The following is a 26,816-nucleotide window of genomic DNA, read 5'->3' as shown; positions in this document are numbered from 1 at the left end:
AGGCCATAGGGTGTGAGGAGGAAATTTCAAACAATTGGGTGCATTAATGGTGCATTAAGCACAAGGCAAGCAGTAGCAAGAGATGAGGCTGGCGAGGTGAAGCCCAGATCTTGGGAACCCTTGTAAAGGTTTTGTTATATACTACAATTTCTCTCTTTCTAAGACGCATGATTTTTTTTTTTTTCAATGTTTCTAAAATCACAGTGCACACAATTACTTTTGGAAGAGACTTGCCAGCTGCCAGGCAAAGGAGGAAGTTGTGATGAAGCAAATACAGCCTGCTCTTGTGAGAACTCAACTATCCTGACAATTTCATCCAGTTGGGTCATTTTGTTTCCTAATTACCTTAAAATGGTAGCGCCGAAGTGAAGTCACTCTACATACAAAAGGTAGCTTTTGATACTCAACAAAGTAATTACAGTAAGAAGAAATTACCTAAATGCTTTAGGAAAGGAACATAAAATTCTAAGTCTGGTTAGAAGAAAATGATGGGAGCTGAGCAAAGAAAAGAAGCGTGTAGAACGATGACCCAGATGAGGAACACCCATGGTCGATGAAAGAACCAGACGCTGCAGCATCAAGAGAGTGAAGGAATAGAGGGTTTCAAGAAGGAATAAGGGATCAGCATTGTAGACAGGTAGACAGGTCTAGTCAGGTGAGGACCCATTACTGACCTCAGCAAGGCAGAAGCTGGTTATAGTTAGGAGGACTCTAGGAGATAAGCAACTAGAGGCAGCAAATACAGGTAACTCTCTTGAAAACTCTAGATGTCGAAGAGAAGAAAAAAGAAGTGAAAAGTGTAATATTATAAATAGAAGGAAAATACAGGAGAAGCTTAAGCATTGATATAACCTAAGGTTAAGGACCCAAAAGAGAAAAAAAAATGAAGATACATGCATGAGAGGAATAAATAATAAAATGTCAGCCTAGAGGAAGCAGGAAGTAAGGGTCACAGAGACAGGTAAATGGATTGTCTTGAATCGTCTTTGAAATTGGAGAAAAGGTGGTAAGGGCAGTTGTGAGAGATGGCACATTTGGTAGGTGTGTGGGGATCTGAGTGAGATCATACCTGATGCCTTCAATTTTCTTAGGAAGGAGATTAAACTGCATTACCAGAGCCCGGTGAGAGATGCCAGGCTGGAACATGGCCTCTTCCTGCATTCTCAGCAGCACACTCAACAGGAAGTCAGAAGGTGAAGGAGTGTGTGGATAATCTAGTCTGAGGAGATCAGTCTTCCAGAGCAGGGACAGGATAAATGAAAGTCAAGAAAAGGAATTGCTAATCCAGGTAATAAGCTGATGAGGAAGGCTGTGTGCAAAGACGGCCATGATAAATTCTTGCTCTATTTCTACATGTGTTCCTTTGCAATGTGACTCTGCCATTCCACCCAGGAAGAGGTGGCGTCTATTTCCCTACCTTTGAATCCAGGCTGTGCTTTGACTTACTGTGACTGATGGAATGTGCTGGAAGTGAGATTTTGTAACGTCTGACTGAGCCTAGGTCTCAAGAGCCTTGCAACTTTTCCTCTTACTCTCTTGAAACATTAGCTGACATGGAAGGATGTCTTCTTGAGGATGAAAAAGCATACTGTCAGGGAGGTCCAGCCAGGCACGTTAATAAGGCCACCATGGACCATCAAGCCCCAGTCAGCAGCTAGATGACTCAAGCCACACAAGTCATTCAGGCAAGACCAGTTGTTGTTTAAGGCACTAAATTTGTGGGATGTTTGTTATGTAGCAATAGATAGTGCCACATCTGGACAGCATGAGGCTTAAAGGAGGATGAACTAACAACATTCCTGGCTTCTTTTCTTAGCCCTATGAGGTTGGGGTATGTAGTAAACTTGCTGTGTGTGTAGTTTTTTTTTTTTTCTCTCTTGTTTTGTAAACATTTTATTGAAGGTAGAAGGATAATGACATTTTCAAATTAAAAATACATTCTAGATTGGTGGTTGCCAGGGGCTCAGGTGGAAGGGAAGAGGAATGAATATGAGGAACACAGGGGATTTTTAGGGCAGTGAAGACTATTCTGTCTGATACTGTAGTGGTGGAGAAATGACATTATGCATTTGTCAAAACTCAAAGAACGGCACCACACAAAGAGTGGACCCTAATGTAAACCACAGATGTTTAATAATGTGGCAATATTGGCTCATCAGTTGTAAGAAATGTTGATATAACATGTTAATAATGGGGAAACTATGATCAAGGAAACAGGGGACATATGGGAACTCTCAGTACTATCTGATCAATTTTCTATAAACCTAAAACTGCTCCACAAAATGAAGTCCATTAATACATTCTAGCTTTTTAAAAACCATTCATGAAACCAAGGCAAACCAAACCAAAGCAAGAGTGGCAGGAGAGTGGGGTTCCCTAGGTATCCTCAAGAGTGTTCTGTAATTAATTTTTTAATGTGACGATTACTATACTAAAAAATATAGTTTTCTTTTGTATTAGCTCTACAAATAAGACAATAATATACAAATACTCCATATTTTGCCTAGAGAAAAATATAATGACATTAAAGAATAAGTGAGAAATTATGATATATGAAGTGCAGCTTACCTCCAAGGAGAAGAGTGAAAGTGTCCCCATGTTGCTTTTGAAGAGTTTTCATGAAACCTATGGGATCTTTTTGTAATTTCAGGGCCTGTCCAAAGTAAGGAAGCCAGCCTTTTATCAATGGAGGCTCACCAGGTCTCCTATAAGGAAAAAAAGAAAAAAAAGGATAAAAGAAAATAAATTAAATCATTCTTATTTTAATACATGTGGGTTATTAATCCAGTCTAGAAGTGGATTGGATGAATTGCACAACTTTTTTCAATTCTTTTATTCAATGACCCTATATCATCATAGAAATATATTTATTGAGCATCTACTATGTGTGGTTCTGGGTAGACAGTTCAATTCAGGCTTTTGGTGAGCAACTTTATAAAGAAATTATGGCTTGTAAGGGCCAAATGGCTGGCTGAAATGACAGACACATTCTGTCAATATTTTGTGTCTGAGAGCTCTTGCTGCGCTCTGGGTGTTGGATGTCAGGTAGTTATTAATAGTTCAGTGGCACATAGTAAAGCTCCTTGTTATCAGATGTTGATTTGACTGGAATTACATCATTAGAAAAGGGGTAATTTATAATCTTTGAAAAATTTTTTTTTATTTTTAAAATTTTTCAATTACTGTTGACATTCAATAGGCAACTATTAATCTTGAAAAATGTTTTATGTTGTTGAGAACAAAAACCTCAACATCATTTCCACAAATATATTTTGTTATGTTCTTTTATGATGATTTTTATTTAAATTACAAATGAATAGAAATATTTGTTAAATTTACAAGAGGTTGTTAAACATATGCAGCATGTTTAATGAAACATTCTGAATTAAAAAAACAAGTTTCTTCATTTTTGATCTATAGTCCTCGCAAAACGAATTCAAAATTTCTTCCTAGTCATTTATTTGGTGAACTCAATCTGATTTAAAGTAAAAAAAATTCAAAGCTATTTTATCCTAGAAGGAATTAAAACAAATATTCAAGAGAACTCTGATGATTCTCTGTCCCATCTGTGAAGATGACATATTACATGCACTGCAACCCAGTTTGATTAATCACAAGATATTACTAGCTCAGATCTAATAAAAAATCAAGATTATGATCATACTCAACATGGACTTTTATGTAGCTAGATTAACGCTATCAGAAGCTTTTATTTTCCCATAACCCAACATGGTGGAATTAAACTTAAAAAACAAACACCAGATCTTTCACAGGGAAAAAACTGAAAAAACTAAAAATAAGTCCAAGGTGTGATAGAAATAAAAGGAAGTAGGTATCAAAACTTTGCTTTCTGTTTTTAGAAGACAATTTATCTTTATACTAATTTGCAAAATGTATGCTGCTATTTAAATACATACACTCAGAAATAGGGAGACAAGAAACATTGCATAGAAATGTGTATCTTATTCTTCACTCCTTCCCGCATTATTTTCTTGAATGCAACTTTTAGCAATGGAGACTCACTTTTTTGAGAAATATTATAAAAGAATGTGCCAAGAAAATATTGTTAACAGTTTCTTTTACAGCCAAAAGTTAAACAAGAGCTTGTACATATGATTGTAGAGTAGAATCCCCAAGCTAGCAACTGCCATAGTATGCAGGTTATCAATCAATGACCCTTTCAAAATTTGCAGGTGATACAGTTTTCAACATCACCTTTCAACATATTAACTCTCTTCCTTGGTCTACTTTTACTCTGTTTTGGTTAATGTTGTATCGTGACAAAGATTTTCAAAGGCTTTTTGTCATTCTAATTTAATGCAACTAATTTCATCCTCTACGTTGTCATTTGGTGAGAAACTGCATTCTTCACAGGGTTCTGTGAGGGGTGAGGGAGGAAGATGCAGCTCAGAAACCCAGGCAATCGGTAACTTAATGGTCAGAGTGAGGGAAACACAATAGGAAGCCATTTTATTGTTAGAAAGACGAGAGGGTCATCATTCTTACAGCTGCACTCATTTTGGCAGCAATAAGCTTAAAACTATTAAGCACATGTCACAACTTTGCATATTTTCAGGAAAAAATATAGTGCTAGTTCAACTTATGACCCATTGAAGACAGATAACAGAAATCTGTCTTCATGAGTATATTTGTAAAAATTATTTAGGGAGAAAAGACATCAACATAATGATCCAGAAAGGCCTGCTGACACCTGGGACACTACAAATACTGTGATTTGTCTCTCTCATGCTCTGTGACTTTGAAAATTAAGTACCCATTTCCCAGGGCTGAGTGAAGGGATAAGGTGCCCAATGTTGGGGGTGATAAAGTGCCAAAGCTTAAAAGAGATAGGTCCTGAAGCAATGATGGGTCCCTAAAACAAAAACAAACAAACAAATAAACAAGAACTATGGTTCATACTCCTCTTAATACCACTCAAACAATATACACTTTCTCAAATATCCTCTTCACTATTTGAGAGACTACAGGGACACATCTCGAAAATTATACAAATTAGATTTTACAAAGGTTCTCGGGGATTAAACCCAAGTTCTATGCATAAACCACTGCATCACTGCTCACAATTTCTTCCATACAAGTTGGGGGACACGTCTTGAAGTTTATGCAGTGTCAAGTACGGCCCAAATTTATATGGAAGCAAACAGTGGAGAAGAATCTAAGTACATAAAATGACTATAAACTACAAAAGACATTTAAGACATTTTTCTTTGGTTAAAAAGAAGCATCTAAAGTTGAAAAGCATGGGTCAACACAAAATATTTGGTCTCTAATAATAAGTGAAGTTCGTCTTTATGCTACACCTTTAGATAAATAAAGAGGTAAGAGATTTGGCTAGGGACCTATCACACATCGTCCCCATAGACATTAAAAGCCCAGCCCGTTCCACAGCAAAATATACTTGTAAAAGTAATTTCTTCTTTTCCATTTTTCCTTTGATCGTTCTAGGCTAGGAGTCCCGATTATTGCAACAACCTCAGAAGTAAGTGGTGAGAAACCTTTATACATGCATACCAATTCAGGAAAAATAAAAGTGTGTGTTGATTAAAAGTTTTTGATTTCAGAAACTACACAGCTGACGAGCATGGCAGTGCCTGATTCTAATACTGACCGTTTGAACAAAGTTTATTGTTGAGCAAAGAACTCCTGCATCTGCTGTGCTTAACTTTTCCTTGACTTTGGAAGCTTGACTTAACTGGAAAATGGAATTTGCCCCCTAGTGCCCCTTAGAACTGTATTCCTCAAACACTCTCTATTCCTCCACTCTTCCTGGGCTCCAGTGTGGGCATGAGGATACTGACAATGTCCCCATGAATGTCGATAATTGAGAATCAACGTGCTCTTTGGGATACTGGGAAGAGGGGACCTCTTCCAATGGATGGAAGATCCCAAAAGGGGAAGAGCAGATGGAGAATGTGGCTTACTCTTGGCTACCAGCATCCTTGGTGAGATCCCTGGTGGGGCCAAGGAAGCACAGAACCACATACATTGATTTGCCGGGAACTGAGGTGGGAGTTCAAACCAATTCGGGCACTTCAGTAGCACACGCAACCTTGGAGGACCACGCCGAAAACCTTAGCCAGGAGGTACCCCGGGAAGCCAAAGATGACCAACGTGAACATCTGCACCATAGGACTCAGCAGGTCAACAGAAAAGAAGGAGAAAGGAAAATCTAAAATCTCATTTAATATTTACACAAAGGAGACTAAGTTTTAAACTAGAAGTGACTGAACTACTTCTCACTGGAAATACTCAGTGCTTTCTGCCATCAGAAGAAATAGGGACTCATGAGAAATTTGAGTTCAGTTTAGAGAAATAAAGTTACATTTCTGCACATAAATCCAGTACACTAGCTATGTAGGTGCTCAGTTTTATCTGAAAAAGAGAATACTAAATACACCTTAGAGGTTTACAGTTCGGGCTAGAGTATTTGAAAGGAGCTGGCACACAGAGCAGGATTAGTTTTCCCTGATATTCATATCTTCTAAGCAGTTGCACTAAGTGGCTTTGCTTGCCCATTCTCTGCCTGAATGTTTTCATTTGTCAACCCTCCCTGCTCATCTCTACCTTTCATGGAGTTGCTCGGGTTTGAAGGAAGAATCTCTCCATCCTTTCAATTATTAGCTAAATGAGGTTCTTAGATGCCCAGATATACATGGATTTGAAAACTTCAGGTGAGACAGCAAAGACTCTATGCAAAGAGTGACCTTCTCAGGGAAAGAACTACCTTCATTTAGAAGAACCCTTCACTGGGTAGTTTTGGTTATGATACGGTTCTCTGGGCACAACCTGGTGTAAAAGATAATGAAATTTCTCTGCACAAGATACAAACATAAATTTGGGGGTTTAGGGTTAAGAAGCAAGAGAAATGAAGAAAGGAAGTGGAAGGACAGGGGATAAAATAGTAAGGCCACATCACGGTAAGTTGAAACTCCATGAGAAGGACAATGCAGGACTAACTGGGAGGGGAGGAACATCTAGAAACAGACATGACCAATCTTCAACCCTAAGAAGTTGTTTGCAGGCCTGGGAGCCACAGGGCCTTTTTTAAAATCTCAAAACATTCAGTAAAAATCTGTTATACACACCACACAGTCTTATCAGTGGTAATTGAAAAAGTAGAGGATTTAGCTGAGGGACTTTACTGGGTGGATAGCACTGATTATAACATAGGACTGTCTCACAAAACATAAGATTCACTCACACAATCCCAGGGTGTCTCGTGCAGTTAGGGAACAGGTTCATTTTTCCCTCCAAGTATATGATAAATCACATATTCTTTAGGACTCTCAATTCATATGTTGAACATAAATGATCTGCTTAATATCTGTTTACTGCAAGAATCAGACTTACTGTAATCTCTTTTCAGGATGAACATAATCCAACTCTGTCTAGAAAGATGATGTAATTCATCACCGTAAGTAATCTCCCTTGTACTCTGGCTTCACCTTCATTCCCTCCCCTTGTTCCCCCAAGTCCTATAACTGTGCATCCACTGATGCTGTGTGATTGGCATATGGTGTTCACACAACCTCTGTCTCACAAAGAATCCCTGGATAAAAATGTCACTTTTCAGTCTCTCAACGATTCAATGATCTGCTCTTTGGCAACTTTGGTACCACTCTAGAAAAGTGTGTCAACTTTGCCGGTTATAAATGAGGCCTTTACTCTTGAAATGTTTTGGCTCTATCAGCATGGCAGTTGACTTAAAACTTCATTTAATTTCCTGGTAGCAGAGATATGCACTGTTCAAGCACTTTTTCTCAACACATTAAATGTTATGGCAATGTAAAACCAAGTAATGCTGAATGGTTATAACATTCTCCATCACTGGCATGGAATCAGAGCAAAACTAGTATGAACATGACGAAATATATCTCCAAACCCCAGAGCATAACTCCACGAGCCATTTTCCAGTTGAATCTTTAGCAGTCAGTTCATCTCTGCAATTGCGTGATCCAAACAAAGCTTTGTCTATAGAAGGTGACTTCTAAGCTAATTCCATTAGGAGATTCACTTGATCAAGTGAGTGATTTGTAAATGCTTCTTTGGATAAGAAGCCAAACCACATTCATGTAGTATTTTACTCAGAGAAGTCTATGATTGAGCTTTTTTTTTTTTTCCTTAAAACTGAGAGAGATCCCCAGGTTGGTACCATGGAAATAATGTCAACGCATATTTTTAAAAAGCTATCATTTAAATTTTTTATTTTTTATTTTTTTTAATTTATTGGGGTGACAACTGTTAGTAAAATTACATAGATTTCAGGTTCAAGCAGACCTCACAAACAATGACCACATCACTGGAGTAGATTTCTTCATGAATTTGAGCCTGGGTAAATACGGCATAGTTCAAGCCCTCTTCAGTTGTCACATGCTTTGCTGCAATAGCCTCCTGATTGGTTTTGCTACGTTGTGTGACTCAGATCCCAGGCCCTGCCAACTTCCACTGGTCTGGCAACTCTGGCCAATTTATTTAACCCTGGGGTCTTTACCTGTAAAATGTATATACCACTGTACTTTCCTCGTGTGAGAATTAAATAAGTTTTTCATTTGCTTTCATACTTTCCATATTTGCCTAATTTAGATTTTAGTTTAGGGTTACCATAAGTGATTTGCTGGTCAGGGAATGGGAAACCAGAACCACCTTCTCACTTTGAAAGTAACTATAACTTTACACGCTTTGTATTCTCTGTGCGAACACTCTCTAAGGAACAAAAGTGGCTCAGAAGAGAACTAGATCTTAAAGAGAAAGCCAGTCAATGTTAAACAGCCTAAACACTTCTAAAAGAGAGAAATCAATTCATAATTGAAAGTTATTTCAACTCCTTAATTAAAATAGAAAACCATGCAACTGAATTTGTAATTTCTGAGATGATCGGTTGCTAATTTATTTTACAGACAGGATTTGATTGGACTCCATGGAAGAGATATCAATTCCATTAACTCATCATTTCTTGCATTTGATTAAATCATTTGATTTTGAATGTTTAATCAAAAATCAGAACCCACAGTTTGTGGAAACTAAATTATAACAGAGGACTAGCCCAGAAAGCCTTGGTAATGACAATACAGAGATCAATGCCAACAATATATAAACGCATAGTTATCAAGTGATATTTCATCAATCCAAGCCAATAAAGAGACAGTTCCAGGGGTGGATAGGTGGCTCAGGTGGTTAGAGCACGAGCTCTGGGCATCAGGACTGCTGATTCGATTCCCACATGGGCCAGAGAGCTGCGCCCTCCACAACTAGATTGAAGATAACGAGCTGATACTGAGCTCTCGGTGGCCAGATGGCTCAGTTGGTTGGAGCGTGTGCTCTCAACCAAAAGGTTGCTGGTTTGACTCCCACAAGGGATGGTGGGCTGTGCCCCATGCAACTAAGATTGAACAACCACAACTGGACTTGGAGCTGAGCTGCACCCTCGAAACTAAGATTGAAAGGACAACTTGACTTGGAGCTGATGGGTCCTGGCAAAAACACACTGTTCCCCAATAAAGTCCCAGAAATAAACACTGTTTCTCAATAAAGTCCTGGAAATACACACTGTTTCCCAATAAGGTCCCGGAAATACACACTGTTCCCCAATAAAGTCCTGTTCCCTTTCCCCAATAAAATCTTAAAAAAAAAAAAAAGAAACAGTTCCAAACTTTAAAGGATAGCACTAAAATAATCAAACACAGCTCATGAGAACCATAGGAAAAAGAATTAAAGGGTACTCTGGTTTGCTGAGGTGGGAAGCTAAATAAAGCCTGAGAACCATATGTTACATCTGCTTCATAATACAATAATTGATAACCATATTTTAATATTGGATGAATAACATAGCACATTAGTGTCTCTACATTTGTAACACAGCACATGGCACAGAGAGAAGCAATGTTTTGATCCTGTCATGAGTTAGAGGGCTTTTCAAAAGGGAAAATAGTATTCTTTTCCAAAGATTGGTTCCTAGCTATAGCTGGTCACTTTAAGTCATTGCATAAAAGGACTGTATGACTACTTCATCATTAATCCATCATCATTAACATCAGAACATGCAACACAGAAGACATGGCATCACATTCACAGGCAGAAATCCTCAAGGTTTGCAAATTCTATTAAAGATAACCTTTTACATATTTTAAGCATAATTCTTACAGTGTCTTTTGCTTAGGTTACTCCCTCTTATGTGTGCGTCTTCCCACTTGTTTTGTGAAATCAGTTTTCATCGTTTATACCATAATCACTATTTAGGTAGTGTTCAATTGCTTGCTTTTCTGTTGCCTTGTTTTCTGTGTACTCATCACTAATTCTTATCAATCTCTTTGGGTACTCTCTGAAATTTCTCTCAATATGGTCAGACATATGGTACTGTGATTTTCATACAGCTCTTCTATTTTCCATCACTTTTTCTTTTGTCCCATTTAATGAGAGACTTTCTTGACTTTATCCCTATCATAGATTGTTTTATTTCTACTGTTAGATTTCGACTTTCCGAGAGTTGTTTCGTGCGCTTGATTATTCCTTACACAAACTGCATTCCATCCTTGTTTTATGAATCCAATTCCTTATCTAAGTGTTAAACACAGTTCTTTCCCCCCATCCCTGTCCCCCAAGTCTCTTTTTTATCCTGTGTCTTTGTTATGGTTTCTCTCTTTCATAATGGAAGCTTTCTTTCCTCAATATCGCATGATCCTTAGCTTCCTTACACATTTGAAAATAAAGCTGTGCATGTGTGAGTGGGGCTGGTGGACTTCAACATATGGTGATTGGAAGGGGACCTTGTCATTTCAGTGATTTAACAGAACTTAAGTATAGGTTTAAACTTAGGTGTTATTGTCCATTTTCATACTATTTCTATATGAACAATCTATATGACTTCTGCATAATTCCATAAACAGAACAGGGTCCTGAAACTGAAAGAGTTTTGGGAGACTCAACATGTGTTTTACAAAGAAGAAAAGAGAACCAGAGAAGTAAAATAACCAGCCCAACATCACACAGCAACAAAGCAGCAAAAACGATCAGGCACCAGGCTTCCTTACTCCCAGTGATTTGATTGCTCTGCAGAACACTGTCCAAGGAAAACCAGGTATACGACAGGGTTAAGGGAGCCCTGACTTTCTGAAATCAAATTTCTCTCTTTCCTGATATGTTTTGCACTTGCAATGAGTCCAGAGGTGGTAATCCTATAAAGTAAATAAACATAAGATGCTATCTCCCATAGGGCAACTTCTGTTTGTGGCTAAATGAGCCAAGATGAAGAAACACTTCAAATAAAAGACTCAGCTGGAATAACATAGCAAAGAGGCTGCTTAGCTTGAAAGGGAGTCTGGCACGTAGCCACCGTGATTCATAAACTCTAATGTAATAAACTTGTATGAACAAAAATCTAATTTCCATATTCAACACTGGTTACCTGAATGAGCCATATGAGAGCTAATTTTTGGAAACAGCATTAATTCTCTGGAAACAAAATGAGCCACTTGGTACCAGCCAGAGTGTGGTAGCTAAAGGGTTTCAAATTCTACAACCCATCAATATCTTTCTGCATCTCCAGATTCTGAGAGGTATCACTAGAAACTTCTTGAATTGAATCCTAGTCTAGTTTAAATATTCTTTTTAACCAGCTCTGGTTGATAAAAACTATAACACAGGGCCAAAAATTAGGCATCTGAAGCAAAAGAAAAAAGGAGGATTCCTGAGTGTCAGACAGTTTTAAAGCTTTCAATAGCACGAACTCAGAGAGATACGTTGCTTGTACCAAAGTGACAGGAAAAGTATAGAAATAAATTTGTGACACCAAAGTTCTTAGAGACTAGAACCAGCAGTATTTACCTCCAAAGGCTCAGACAAATTAATTCTTACCAAAACCACAGTAAGGCTCTACAAACATGGAATATGAGGATTTGATATTCCTTAAACATAATTTTTTAAGGAAATAGCTTAAGAGCTGTGGTAAGTTGTAGTAGTATGCAAAAATATTCACTGTTCTTGTCTATGGGAGCTTTATTCATTGACGCCCATTAAGGCCAGGCTTGGTCATGTGACTTTCTTCAGCCAATGAACTATGAGCAATGGTGCATGCCCCTTCCCAGCAGAAGCTTTATAAGCCATCACATGGTTCCACTATGTTCTCTTCCTATTTCTACAAAAAAAAAAAAAAAAATTCCACATTGAAGATTCTCTTTAAATCTGGAAACTGTAATGAAGACAATGACTCATGGTGAACATATAGATTGAACAAGAAATAAATGTTTCAGTTGTACGCCACTGAGTTATTTGTTACTGCAGTGTAACCTAGGCAAAGATGACTGATAGAAGAGTTAAACAAGAAGAGATTCGTTTTGAATAATGAACTACGTGGCACTTTGCAGACCTCAAACTGATTGCGAAATAAAAGTGTTGATATATTCTACCATCATCCTAGACCAATGCTTTGCAGACACTTCTGATCTAATGTGTATAGTATGATAAAATACACATATACATGTACAGATATGACTATGTAGGTATAACTAAAAGTCATGAAACAATATTTACTCAGTATGTGTGAGGCACTCTGATATTTTCTCTTCTATTTTATTTTTGAAAATGTTCTTTGAAACAACTAAGTCCATTTCAAGTCCCACTAATGCATCACAACCAATTATCCTACTATATACCTAGTGTCTATATTCTTAAATGATCCCTATGTGTCTTCCTACTAGTTTTTTTCTCCCAAATTTTGATTCACCACAGAATTACCAAGCAGGAAAATTTTTTTTGACTACACTGCTCCGCAACCGCAGAGATGATGATTTATTTGGCGTCGGCTGGAAACCATTATTTTAACATTTCAGAATTCCTCCGGTTCTTTCTCAGATGAAGGCAAGAGAAAAAGAGCCACTGTTGCACAGTGTAGCTAAGGCATGTGGTGATGACACATTTGAAGTGGCCCGTCCCTGGGAGAATCAGCAAGATTTTAACATTTTGTTTTATAGCCAAACTATAGCTAGCTACAGAACATTTTAAAATAAATTGTTGTGACAACACTTAACTATCAACATTCATATAAATCACTAGGACATAGATTTGTTTTATACGAATATGCATGCTTTCATTCCTAAAAATCTGCCACCTCAATTTGGCCTCCCAGGCACAGAAGATCCTGAAATCTCCTCATCTGGCCATTTAGCTCCTTTCAGATGCCAATGATTTCATATGAATTTTGGCTACTGAATTAGCTGGGTCACCCACTAATGAATGGATCAATCAATTCATTAGTTCAAACAATTACTCTGTACTCACTCTGTACTCAGTGTCAGGCACTGCTTTAGGAAACAAGGACACGAGACACAGGATTTTCCCTATGAAAATTCAATGTTGATGGAGGTAGGCGCTAGGTTGTAATAATTATTTTTCTTGTGATATAATAGTATTCATGTCACAAGAAGGATATGTTAAAGACAGTTTAATAAGAGGTGTGGGAATACTTTCCCTATATTTGATCTAGAAGATGCTATACACCTTTTCTTAAAATTTAACTCTCCAAAATGCATATTGCAATTTCTACTGAATGAGATATGGGAGAGTCAAGTGATCCATAGATGCCATACTCTAAAACCATCAATTGTCAGCCTTCACAAAGTGATCTGAGGTTTAACAACATAGTATGAACAATAATTTAATGCCAATAATCATTAGCATCCGCCTTCCATGCCCACATGCTCTAGAATCTGTTCATAAGTTTAAAATAAACCTACTTTACAGTTTATTTAACTTCAAAATAAACAAGGACATAAGTTAACAGAGGCTTCTTTCTAATAATACTACTCTCAGAAGAAAGATACATGTTGAATGCTTGATACGGGTCAAGTTTCTTCAAATTGTGTATCTGTCCCTAATAATAAAATGAAGCAAACAGGTATAACTAGATGTTTTACTATAAACTGCCTTACTGTCCTAAAAATAATTAGAAACAAAGTCATAGATCATTCATACATATAAATATTTAATTCTTTATGCCACAGGTAAAATCATTTTCTAATACAGCCTGGCAAAGATTTTTTAAAGTTTAAATGATAACAGCTTTGAAATTTATTTTTTTAATTTGGATCTTCTGAGAAACTTATCATTCAAAATGTAAACTAAGAGCACTGGAAACTTTTCTGTGTTTGGTCTTCAGGGGGCTTTTCATACAAGTAAATAAATTTACCTTATTCTAGAATGTTCTTGGGTATATCCTCTACAGAGCACTGTGGGGTTTGGCTCAGAAAAGGTCAATGACCCTGTGGAAGCTTATATAGTTTTCATTAAGTGTATAAAATGTAACTATAAATGTTGATGTCTTAGATGATAAAAATATATAAAGGTGTATTTGAGGTGGAAGAACACAGAGGGGCGAGACCACCCACCATGTACACCATCACCTGAGCTTTGAGAAAATACTACCTGAAGAGTGTTTCAGTGGTTCCTTAATGTTCCAAAGCTGCCTGGTTCTGAGATGGTTTCTCTCCCCTCTGATAGCACTAGGAAGATGCAGCTCATTCTTCCATTTTGCAGCCAGTAGGGCAGCCGGCAGATAGAGAGACCTTTCTCTCCCAGGCTACTCTGCTGTACTACATAACCCACAAGGTCCAGATGAAGTCTGAAGCAATTGCCACGTGATAAAATGCTATGACTGGAAGATAATCAGGGAGAAGTGGATGAACATATTGAGACTCTGGAATTTAAAACAAATGTTGCAATGCTTCGCAAGAATCTAGGATGGTAACCTTGGCGGCTAAGAGCACAGGATTTGGAATCTGATTAGGTCCGACCAACTCAGTGTATACTCTTTGGGCTATATCTCTGCAGTTGGCTCTATTTTCTGCAAAGTAGGCCACCTCACTGGGTGGTTGTGAGGGACCTATGGTGTATATGAAATATTTAGGAACATTCGGCTCTATCGATGATAGCTATTATTGTGAAGCACATATAATCTAACTTGAAAATTAACGGATGAGAAAATGAAGATATAGACATGTGGATGACTTGCAACCATCTTAAAATTACAAAGACCCAAAATGTAAATTTGGGCCTCTTGACTCTTAGCCTACGATTTTTCCAAATTACTGATATTTCCAAACTTCAGCTGTTCAAACACCACTGGCAAAATTTTTAGGCATATCCATGAAACACCTGCTGACACTATTTTCTTAGTTTCTTTCTTTAAATTGACTCACTTATTTTAGGTAAATCACTACTATAAAAAAATAACAAACAAAACACTGTTATTAAATTCTAGCTAGATGTTCGGGTCTTCTGAGAGCGCCAAGCCCAGGGTCTGTTCTTGGTTTAAAAGGAAGATCAGTAGGTGTTACAGGGAGTGTAGAATGGGTTGTTGACTTAAAAGGTTTAAAGCAAACTGCAAAGGGTTCACTTTCTCACCAGATGATTCGATGTTGATGTCACACCCACAATGGCCTGATGACCATGGCAGGCTCACGGGCACTTTGGGAAAAGCTGTCTACATATACTGCGCTGCCTTCTGGACAAAGACCCTGGAGCATCAACATCATGGAAGGAAGGGAAGACCTGGCTGCCAGGACACCAGTGAAGTTGCTCACTCACCACCGCATCTCAATATAGGAGGTAGGAAGGCGTGTTCTACATGAGGTCCCAAAATCAAAGATAAAACCATTTTAACCAACAAGAATTTATTGAAGACACTAGGGGTGGAAAGCCCAATTGTTTTGTTTCTGAATTCCATGTACAGACGTTAGGAAGTATCCTTGCTGGGTGCTGTCAGTTTTATAATAAGATGATCTCACAGCTGTAATGTGATTGGGGAAATCACTATATTTGAAGCCACCGTCAACTCATGAAACTTTAAGAACTCTCAAAACTGATGGCAGAGCACCACCAGCAGTGACGCACAGGAGCCATTGGTGTCAGTCACAACCCTGGGCCCAGAGCAGGCCCTAGCTGCCTGGGTGCTCCTTGCTACTGCAGATTTTGATTACACGATTTTGACTTTTTACAAAAATCAGTGTGAAAAACAACAGCAAAGACCAATCCAGGTGAGATCCCTTTGGTCAACTTCAAAAACAGAAGGAAGCCGATAAAACAAGTACCTGAATAGTCCTTGGCAAAACACTCAGTGTATTTTCACATGACCTCGTTGGCTTTGCCTCTTTCGTGTGTGAAGCCTAGAACTAAAACTGGTTCTCTAGAAAGAGGGCTGTAGGGTTTGGTAATTTCCAGTATAAAATGCTGTGGCCAATTCGGATCTATTTTTCCTTGGGGGAAAAGCTTCAATAGTGGAGTGTAAAAAGCCTGAAGCTCTCCCCAAGTTCTCCAGGAGGGGTTTGGGGCTTTCTCTTGGGTATACTCCTGACGTTTGTTCCTATCTCTATTATAGTTGATACGCAATATAATTATTTTGTGTAATGTGGTGGACATTTGCACTACTCCATGACCTCATTGTTGGAAAGGACTATATATATATATTATTAGCATCTTAATGTAAGTCCTAAGTGTTTTGTTTTGTTTTGTTTTGTTTTTTACTAATGTATATAGGCAGTCCTTGCTTTGCACAGTCGTGCAGGACCATAAACCTGTTGCAAAATAATTTTAATAATCAGTGGATAAAATCACTGTTCTGCGATCTTTAAAAGTTTCTGTTAAATCATTAAAATCTCTCTTACTGTTCATTATAAATGTATAGGTAAATGAACATAGGAAAACTAATATTTACATAGTACACTGTAATTTAAAACAGTAGAAACACTGAGAAACATTTAAAAAAATATTTTCATTAAAATATAGCTAACATCCAGTATCATATTAGTTTCAGATATACATCATAGCTATTCAATAGCACCTACCTAGCACTCTACAGAGTTATTACCACATTATGAATTATATTCCCTATGCTAAAGAAGTGGTCACCATAAGTCCAGCAACCATCTGACACCATACCATGCTATCACAATATTACGGACTGTATTTTCTATGCTGTATTTTACATCCCCAAGACTTGTTTTATACCTGGAACTTTGAACCTCTTATTCGAGAAGTAACATTTTTTTTAATATAAAAAACTTATCAAAAGTAGTTTGAACAGTGGTTGCTTCTTCTTGTCATGTAACTTACTATGTGGAGTGAATATGTTTTCTATGCCTTGGTGAATTGTTGCATTCCTTCTTAAGTTTGGATCAGCTTCCAACATTTTATCCTTTGGGCTTTCAATGTTGTGACATATCTCTTAGAGTTCCTTCAATGTGAAATAAGTTATTTGCATGGCCACATCTCCTGGGAGAGCACCCTTTCCATCAGGACCACTGTCTTCATTTAGGTTGATAAGTTCCCTGCACTAAATCCCTCTGCTGTACATCTAGTCTCTGGAATGGCAGTAGTGTCACCATTCCCAGGGTCAACTATTTCTTCTGTAACACTACTTATGTTAAAGTCTTACTTCCGGCATCATCACTTTCTCTTTCTTTGCTGATGGTTTTTGGTCAATTTCCTCTTTTAAAGTATCCAATTTTTCACAGAGGATGGTCACTGGGAGACAAAGAAGCTACAGAACTACACACTTGTGTGAACTGAGTAATAGATGTGTACTGACCTATCACCAACAGACTTTTAAAGAAGTAATATGATTGACCGTTGATGTGCACTGTTATTTACATAGTAATTTGTGGATTGAAGAGCTAGCAGTGAAGTATGTACTTTATTTTTCACAGTAACATACTGTACCAACTGAAATTTGAACTGTGTTGTTGGGGAACTATTGTTATTTAACTAAATCGTGGACACCGAACATTTGTGCATATTGAATCTGTGCCTGAAATGAAAAACTGTTTAATATATATATATATTCACATCTATACATAGATGTGTGTTTTAATATTGTGCTATGATATATCTTTCATAACTTTCTTTTCTCATTTTACAATATTTCATGAGTATCTTTCTATACCAGTAAATCTATACCTACTGCACCCTCTAAAAATGCACTGCATGTATTCCACTGAATAAGTATAAACAGGGTTGCTGTACTGATTTAAGTGACACAATATATATAATGCTCTTAGAGGTACACTTATCACATAGCAATGACTAAATAAATGTTAGTTATTATTACTGATGAACATCATTTAGTTGATTTCCTATTGATGGAAGCTTAGATGGCTCCTAGTTTTTAGCACATTATGATGAAGAGTCTTATACATAGATTACTGTGTGCTTGCCATGAAAAGATTAGCACGATCTTGGCTATTCTTACTCAGAACAAGGTTCTTAGATGATGACTCCTCCCAAGTAGGAAAACATAGGAGCAACAGCTAGTTTGGAGTTGGGAGGAAAGGTGGGAAATCGAACTCTGACTTTTGGAGCTGAGATACTTGTGGGCAGGACAGCCTGGGAGAGTTATACAACAGGTAATAATACACACACATCTTGAGTTTGTAAGAGGTGTAGATGCTTGGTGGTTGTCAGTACACAGATGGGAAAAAAAAGTCCCAGAGTGTGAGACCCACCCAGGGAGAGCCAAAGGGAAGAGAGTAAAGGACAGCCCCCCAGTCAAAACTCAATATTTAAAAACTATAAACAATGAAAATAGTAGTAACAATAAAACAACGTTCATTGAGTACTTACTACGAGCCAGGTAGTCTGTCAAGCACCTTACAGACATTATTTCTATTAATGCCCCAATAACCATCTTTATGAGGAAAGTACTATTATGGCCTTTTCATAGATTAGAAAATGAAGCTTACAAAAGTTAAATAACCAGGCCATGGCCACTTACTCAAACATGATACAGGCAGGCTCATCATCTGTACATTATGTTTCCAGGATCTGTACTCTTAGGCTTTTGTATTCATCATCATTATGACGTAATACATTACCCTCAACCTGAGAGGTTTAAAACAACAACGATTTGTTACCTCACAGTATCTGTGTGCCAAGAATCCAAGCAAGGTTCAGGATGGCTCCAGGTTTGTTAGAAGTATGGCACTAAGTCCAGCCAGCACTCAAGGAGAAGGGAATGTACAAGGGGATAACTACCAGGAATGAAGGATCATAGGAGCAACTGAGAAGCTGCCTATCACAACTTTCTGTGTGTGTCATATTAGGCTAACGAGAGGGACTCAGGAACCAAGGAGTGGCTACTTCCACATCACTGAGTGATACCCTATAATCTAGGCTACCATTTTAGTGCTTTGTTCTGCTACGAGGAGAGAGTTTAACCTGAAAAATGTAATGAGAAAACTCACAGAGCTAATCATTGAGAGGGTGGACATTTTCAGAAAATTGAGGAGAAACTCCAAAGAGGCCTGCAAATATGAAAGAAGCTGCATGATGAGCTGTAGCTCTCCAACTTAACCGAGAGTGAAACCCAGTGGCCTGAAAGTGCACACACGAGATTTCCCATAAGCATCAACGAGAAAGCCTTGCTGCTGGTACAAGAAGAGAAGATCACCGAGATTTGCACACATTCTCACGATTCTGAGCAACGGGAGGGTGGTGCTTCATGAACATGAGGGTTGGGGTAGGTTTTTCCTGGATTAAAGTTCTGACAAGAATGAAACAGAACTTTGTAAATGTTTGGGAGAAGGCAGCCAAAGCCTCCACGTCAGGCCACGTTAGTGTTCTTGTCAGTTCCTTTCTGTCAGCTCAAGAACTCTGATAGGAGTTACTGCTTGTTTGCAAGGAAGCCAGTTTTAGTTCTGTGTCCTTTTCTTTTTGAGAACCAGAGATGATTTCAACTGTGTTTCTGTTATAGTGGAGCCACAGCAGTTGATCTTAGCTATCTCCAGATGGTTTGCATTGCTTAGACTGATTTCTGTTAAACTCTTTAATGTCATTAATAATCCTTTTAATACATTTAAATTTGTGCAGGGTAAAGGGGGAAGAACTGGTACAGATTGAAAGTCACAGCTCCTGCTGGACTTCTGTTGGTTTGTGAAATCCAACTGTGGTCTCTAGTACTTGTTCCAATTTTGCTGAACTCAAAGTAACCTCTTCCGTTAAGCTGTGCCCTTCAGTTGCAATGATTTCACTAATAGACACAATCAGGGAATGTGGACTTGGCTGTTTTGGAAATGTATGCCTTTATTATGAAATGCACACTTTATAAAAATAAATTTCACTACAGTTTTTATTCTTGGGGCGGGGGGAGCATGTGGTAAAGGCAAGAAAATCAACCGCAAGATAAACTTCCACATTCAATGAATTTCAGGCTCATTGATTTTCATTCTTAAATATCTCCAGCCCAACTCACAAGGCATGGACCTACCCGCCTTCCAACGAGACCCTAACAAAGACCTCCCAGCAGGCTGGTCTCCTTACTTTCAACCTCACACTTATAAAGAGAATAAAAATAAAACTTAACATAAATCGGGGCAGGCTACAGTGCTAAATACTGGTTATGATCTCATTTAATCTTCACAATAAGGTGAGAAGGTAAATTCTATTACTGCCTCTATTTTACAGATGAGCAAACTAAGACTTAGAGACATTAAGCAATTTGCTCAAATCAGAAGTCAGTTCTATACTTCCCATCCAACCAGACTGTGAATGCAAATCATGCCGCTTCGCTGATTAAATCTTTACTGGCTCCTTGGAACAAACAAAACGAAGCACAAATTCCTTTGCATGGCATTTAAATGATATGATCATAGTCAAATACGGAGTACTTTCTGTTTCCAGAATTTTACCCACATGGCTACACATCCCACTACAACCCTACAAGACATGTGTGCCTTTCATTGTCGTAGATAAAGAAATGAAATCTGGAAGGGGATTTCCAGGGTCACAAAGATATTACTTACTATTCGGTAAAAATGGGATTCAAATCCGGTTTGTTTGACCCCAGTCCTGTATTGTGCCCTCAGCCACTCTGCCCGTCTCATCGCCCAGTCGCTACCAACCTCTCTGACTTCATCCTCTCCTCCTTTTCCTCCCCTTCATCCGACTCCTACACGCAAGTCATTCTGAAACACAGGCAGTTTTGGAAACATGCCTTTCCCTTTCCCCAGAAATTTTCTTTTCTTATTCACCTGGCAAGCTTCTGGATACTATGTAAGACTCAGTCAAACCTCTTCTGATAAACCTTTTTTTTCGATCTTCCTCCCTCCACTCTCTCCTTGATGGAAGACGGTTTCTTCTTTATTTTCAAAGATATTTTATCAATAATTATGAGAAGGCTGATACCGCATTACAAATGTTTGTTTACAATAGACATTGATGAGGAATCATATATTGATTCATTTTGGGCAACTAATTATTCCTGAATGCCTACTGATGTGTCTTCTATTTACCTCTTTTCCTAGCTTTTAGCATAGTGGTTGACCCTTAAATACAAAAAAGAAAAAAAGAAAAGCTGTAAAAATGAATAAGTAAATGGAGGCTTCACTGAGGAACATGCAGGAGCTGAATCAATAGTGGTCATTCTGATTCAGACTCTAAAGCTCCTGAAATATGGTTTGCCATGATTCACTTGCCTCCTCCTTTCGTGGAGGGGCCTCCTTGCTCTAAACACTGTTTTAAATGATGCATTAAATAGCAAAGGAACCCTTCTAGCTCCTGAAAGTTGCAAATACAAAGGAAACTTTTGCTAGGTAGTTGCAACAGTGACCCTTCACACTTGGTTTCTCCAGCTCTCTCACCTACCCTGTGTCAACCAGCATCTAAACCACGGACAACACAGAGGCTTGTCTAGTAGACAGCATGGGGGACGGGGCGGGATGACTGCTCTCTTCTCCTTTCACTGCTCAGTTCCCAGTGTTTCCTTTTCAGAGACTGTTTCACTCCAAAGAGATGAGGTTGAGCTCAGCTTCACCCCCTAGATCCTGAGGACCCAGCATTTCATTTCTGTCCACTCTAATCTGGCAGTGCCATGCTTCTCTCTTCCCTGTCTCCCCAACACCCAATCTCTCTCCCTAAGCTGCCCAACATTCCTTGGCTCTCAGTACCACTGTCCCTGTCACTGTTCTCCCTGGTCAGACCCACTCTGCCCCCTCCAGAAGGGTTGGAAATACAGACTGCGTCTGGGCAGTTTCGGGATTCACCCAGGCCACGGAAGGGAAAAGATTGCTTGTACTGTTTCTCGTTGCTGTGTCTCAGATCACACACACTGTCCACACCTGAGGTCAGCTGTGGGGTGTGAGTGTGCGTGTGTGTGTATGTGGGTGATTCTGTGTGTGTGTCTGTGCATGTGTGTATGTCTCTGTGTGTCTGCGTGTACCTGTCTGCGTGTGTGTGGGTATATGTGTGTGTGTGTGTGTGTGTGTGTGTGTGTGTGTAGTGGGTGGGTTCATGAGGCAGTATTTGAGATCTGACCTATTTACGATTTGAACAATCCAGACAGTAAGATCCACTATTTTTCAGGCCACACTATATACTTACACACAAACACACACACACACACACACACACACACACACACACACAGCTATTGCTTCTGGCTCATTTTTTATAATAATAATAATAGGTATTATTTATAGAATCCATTTATGTCAGACACTGCTAAATGCTATGAATGGATTATCTTATTTAATCTTTACAATCATCTTCTGAAGCCCATTTTATCATTCTTTTTTACACAGAGAGGAACCAAGACTTGGGAGAGGTAAGAGACCTCTCTACATTGCACAGCAGGGAAGCTGGATTTGAGTGGGGCTGGGCCTCAGTACTCCTCAGGGAGAAGCTGGGCTCTGGCCCCTGGCCTGCAGGCTGAAGGCAACAGGAAAGCCACACCCCAGAACCATTATTCGATTAAGTTGATGCCCTTTCACCCAGGTTTCATTGACATTCATTTGATGTGCACAGACCTATGGGATGCGTGTGCAAATGTTTGAGAGACCTGTGACGAGGACAAAGCAGTGAGCTGAGCCATAATCGCCATGAGGGAGTTCCCTCTGTTGCACCTGTCCTTTATCTATAAATTCTTGTCTGTCCGAAAGCCACTGAAGCATGAGAAACATAGAGACAGCATATAGAGTTGAAATACTGACAGAACAATGGCATAATTAGTTTGTCCAAAGGAACCCAAGCCAACCGCAATTTGGCTTGATTATGCATGGAATTAAAATTTGTCCCTGCCAATCACATTGCCATCATCATAAAAAAGGAACCCAGACCACGGCTGGCCAGTGAATTGGACCCTGGCAATTTATATAATTATTTGCTATGTGTCATATATGAAAATGATGCTAGTCCATTATTGTCAGTTGGACATACATTAATATTTATTAATTCAGCAGACATTAATTGAATGCCTACTGTGTTATAGGTACTGGGTCAGACTCTATGTATAACACCTAGATGAAAAGCTATGATTTTTGCCCTCCCCTAGGAGTTCATTATCAAGAAGAGGGGTGATAAAATCAGGTGATTAAAGGAGGTGAAGATGAAGTCTGCATGGAGTATCAAATACTCTTGAGTTTGGGAGATTAGGGTCATGCTCTGATGAGGTGACCTAGAAAGGCTTCAGGGAGGAGGGGGCATTTTACGTCAAAAGACAGACACTTTGGGGGTAGGCTGTCTAAAAAAAGAGCATGTCAATATTTCACAAGCTATACCAACTAGACTAGGCAAACTGAGTTTGGTCCTAAAATATTAGCTCTCACTAACACACACAAGTTAGCTCAGTTCACACATTTTTCAAATACGTGAGTCCTACTCACATGCCAGGCACTGTCCTTGTCATTACAGATACAGAGGTGAAACTCCCCTTACAGACTTTGCAGCCTACTGAGGGAAAAGAAATTAAATGGAGTAGATAAATTAGAAATATATAATTATGACTTGAGGGGAAAGAAGGAAACAGGGTCCTGTGAAAAAGGTAATGGAATAGACAATGCACATACATACCAATATTCTCTTTAAAAAACATTGTTTTAGGTTTGCGTCATTAAATTTAACTGGGCTCAGGCTAAACAAATATATTTTACACTGCCAGGAGAGCCTACTTTTTCACGTTATCACAAATGCATTTTATTAACATAAAGGATATAACCCAAAAGGCTTATCTTCCAGAGGAAATGCAAATGGAAGGAGGAAAATCTGAAATGACCACATAGGAGAGTGGGTCTGCGTTCTGCACAATGGTTATTTTGATGATGAAACTAACTTATAAGTGACTTAGCTGAAGGAGAATGAGTAGAACTAACCAGAACTGAAATGAAGAGAAAAATAGTCCAGTATCCAATTATTTGGTTGGATGCTTTCTCTTCATTGATATATTGATGATTACTATTATTGAACATCGTGACAAGTTGGTTTGCTATACTCATTATCTGCCTTAAAATATTATGCACATCACCAAATAACAAATATCGTTGACTATTTAAAAAAAAAAACAGTTGTGTTAAGGTAATATTATTATTTAATCAGGGACACTCAGATAAAAATGTATCTCCTGTAGAATGGTAATTTGTTCTACTCCTAATGTCTTTTACAAGCTTACAGGAGGGTATTTCCACTCTAATTCCTTTGACGCCATCCAGTTTCTCACCCAAACAACTTTAGTTACCAGGATATTATAGAAAGAAATCAGGGTTCTCATGTGAGCAAGGGCTATCCACCAAAGTCAAGGTTCTGGTTGATTTTCAAAATATTTTCCTTCATTAAATATAGTTAATTTTTCTCAAAGGGGGGAAAAGACTTTGAATGACTATGGAAAGTAGAAGGGACAAAAAAAACCCCAAGCCCTATCACTATGTGCTAAGTGGTGCTAATGGATTTACAGACTGGAAAACAAACACACACACAAAAAGGCTTTAGAAGTGAGGGTCTCCTCATAAGTAAGTAATTTGGAATTGGGCCGAATTACACATCCCCTCAAAGACCACCATATTAACCCTCTTGCAGTAGAAAAGTGTGTGGTTCCACAGAGCATGCTGGCAAGAGAGGGCCAGGCCAGGAGCTGGAGAAGACAGATCCTCTCCCATCTTGAACACAGACTCGGAGGATCCTAAAAAGTCACCACTCTCCTAATGTTCCCAGGAAACAACTTAAATGTTTCAGGACTCAGTGACAACAGTGACCTTTAAAACTCTTGAGCTCTTAAAACAGACAAGGAAAGTAATTCTTTTCTGATATTTTTGCACTGAAGCACACTGCCTAATTCATTAGTCTACTCACTGCGTTACAAGGAATGAGACTCACCTCTAATTAGGTATCAGGTGGGCACGTTCCCATTAGGGAATGAAATTAGGTCAATACGCTTCTTATCCCTATTTGTAAAATATCTGTGATGGGAGAAATAACTCTTTTGGTTCCTTGGAGCAGGATGGGGTGGGGGGAATGAATATCTAATCCTTTTTTTTACATTCTAAAGAAGTTTTGTTTGGCTTTTCATTAGCAGCTATAAATACTAGACATAGCCTAATACATAGTAAGTGTTTTTGATTGTTTTTATAAATGCACTTAACTTTGCTACATAAGAAAAGAATAAGATGACATCATCCTCTGTTGAAATATTCACATCAAATTCTCTATTCAACTCTGAACTCAAACTCGACAGACAACTGCTCAATCTTCCAAAGAGTCTCACAGTATAGGAATAGTTTCAGAGGGTAATTACTTTTTTTCCCCCAAGTAAGATCAGCCCTCCTGTCACCAGCAGTGTTTGAGATGTTTGGGGCTTTAACTTTGATGAATCCATGACATGCCAAGGTCTATGGGTCTACAGATTCATCATTCTCCAAATTTATAGGGATGTATGCAGTGTGATTTGATAAATTGTTTTGTTTTGCCTTTCATCACTCACACGATATTGAAAGGACGCTCCCTGTATATCTTAGGCATCGTCTATCAAAAATAAGGCTTTGGGGAGAACAAATAAAATGCAGTAAAAACTTGTTGAACTGATAACTATATAATATGAATGTGTCATCTCTGAATAGGAAGGGCCACTATATGAGGCTCATATTTTATTTTATTTTATTTTTAGCAAGTTTATATGTCTGTTTCCTAGTGGCTTAAACTGCATTTTGGTTCAAACGTTTGCAATGCTTCCCAAGCATCTTTGGGAGAAAAAGTGCTATAAATTAAAGTGATTATTAATCTTTCTAAATCTATTCCTTTTTTACTGGCATTTGCTTGGGAGACCTGTGCTTTTTTATGATGGATTGGTCTGGCAACTTACTTGACATACTAGTACATGAAATAAGAAGTTAGAGCTTGATACTCAGTTTTGCTTTGTTTCATTTTTAAAGGGAAAAAATCTCTATTAAATTGACAAGTAAATTGATTAAAAAATGGTTAAAAAGAGAATACTGGGACTTTACTGGACCTGGCAATTAAAACCAAGTGGCAATTAAAATCAATAATGCATCAAAATGCATAATTATTGCATTTATTAATTAAAATTCTATTTACATTGCATCATGAGAATGACAAGTTTCCTCTAATTAATAAAATCCAAGGCTACTAATGACTGTGAGTGCATGAAAATATATGAGAATCCCAGAAGAAAACGGCTTCACAGGTTTCAGGGCCTAAATTTCTTGTCAGAGACATAAAACACAACAATCAATGGCTCTATTAAACAGATTCCATGGTTAAAATGTTCATCTCTTTCTAGATCTTAGGTGATCTTCCACATAACAGATCATGGAAAACCTACTTTGCCAATATTTAGTGCTCCAATGAATGCGCCATCAGAGAGAATAAGTGAAAACAACAGGAAGACTTCAAATTTGCCTTTCTGGTAGGAAATATTTCGAAGATTGGTAATTTCCATGGCTGTTGATAGCATGGGGCAAACGGGAATTCTCATACATCATTAGCCCTTAGAAAGAATTAGGTACATCTTACTGATACACAAAGATTTCTAA

The 26,816-nt window shown here is 38.3% G+C and overlaps 1 protein-coding gene across 1 annotated transcript in view; it reads right to left on the bottom strand.

Annotated features, from left to right (window-relative positions):
* Positions 1 to 26,816, bottom strand: part of CYP7B1 (cytochrome P450 family 7 subfamily B member 1) — a 167,731-nt gene that overhangs the window by 28,054 nt on the left and 112,861 nt on the right. The window contains exon 2 of the mRNA XM_019710701.2: positions 2,569 to 2,705. Within this exon, the coding sequence (XP_019566260.2) occupies positions 2,569 to 2,705 (137 nt within the window). The remainder of the gene's footprint in view (positions 1 to 2,568; positions 2,706 to 26,816) is intronic.

Source organism: Rhinolophus sinicus, linkage group LG14, assembly GCF_036562045.2.
Source record: "Rhinolophus sinicus isolate RSC01 linkage group LG14, ASM3656204v1, whole genome shotgun sequence".
NCBI classification, from domain to species: Eukaryota; Metazoa; Chordata; class Mammalia; order Chiroptera; family Rhinolophidae; genus Rhinolophus; species Rhinolophus sinicus.
This window is presented reverse-complemented; position numbering and strand designations above follow the sequence as displayed.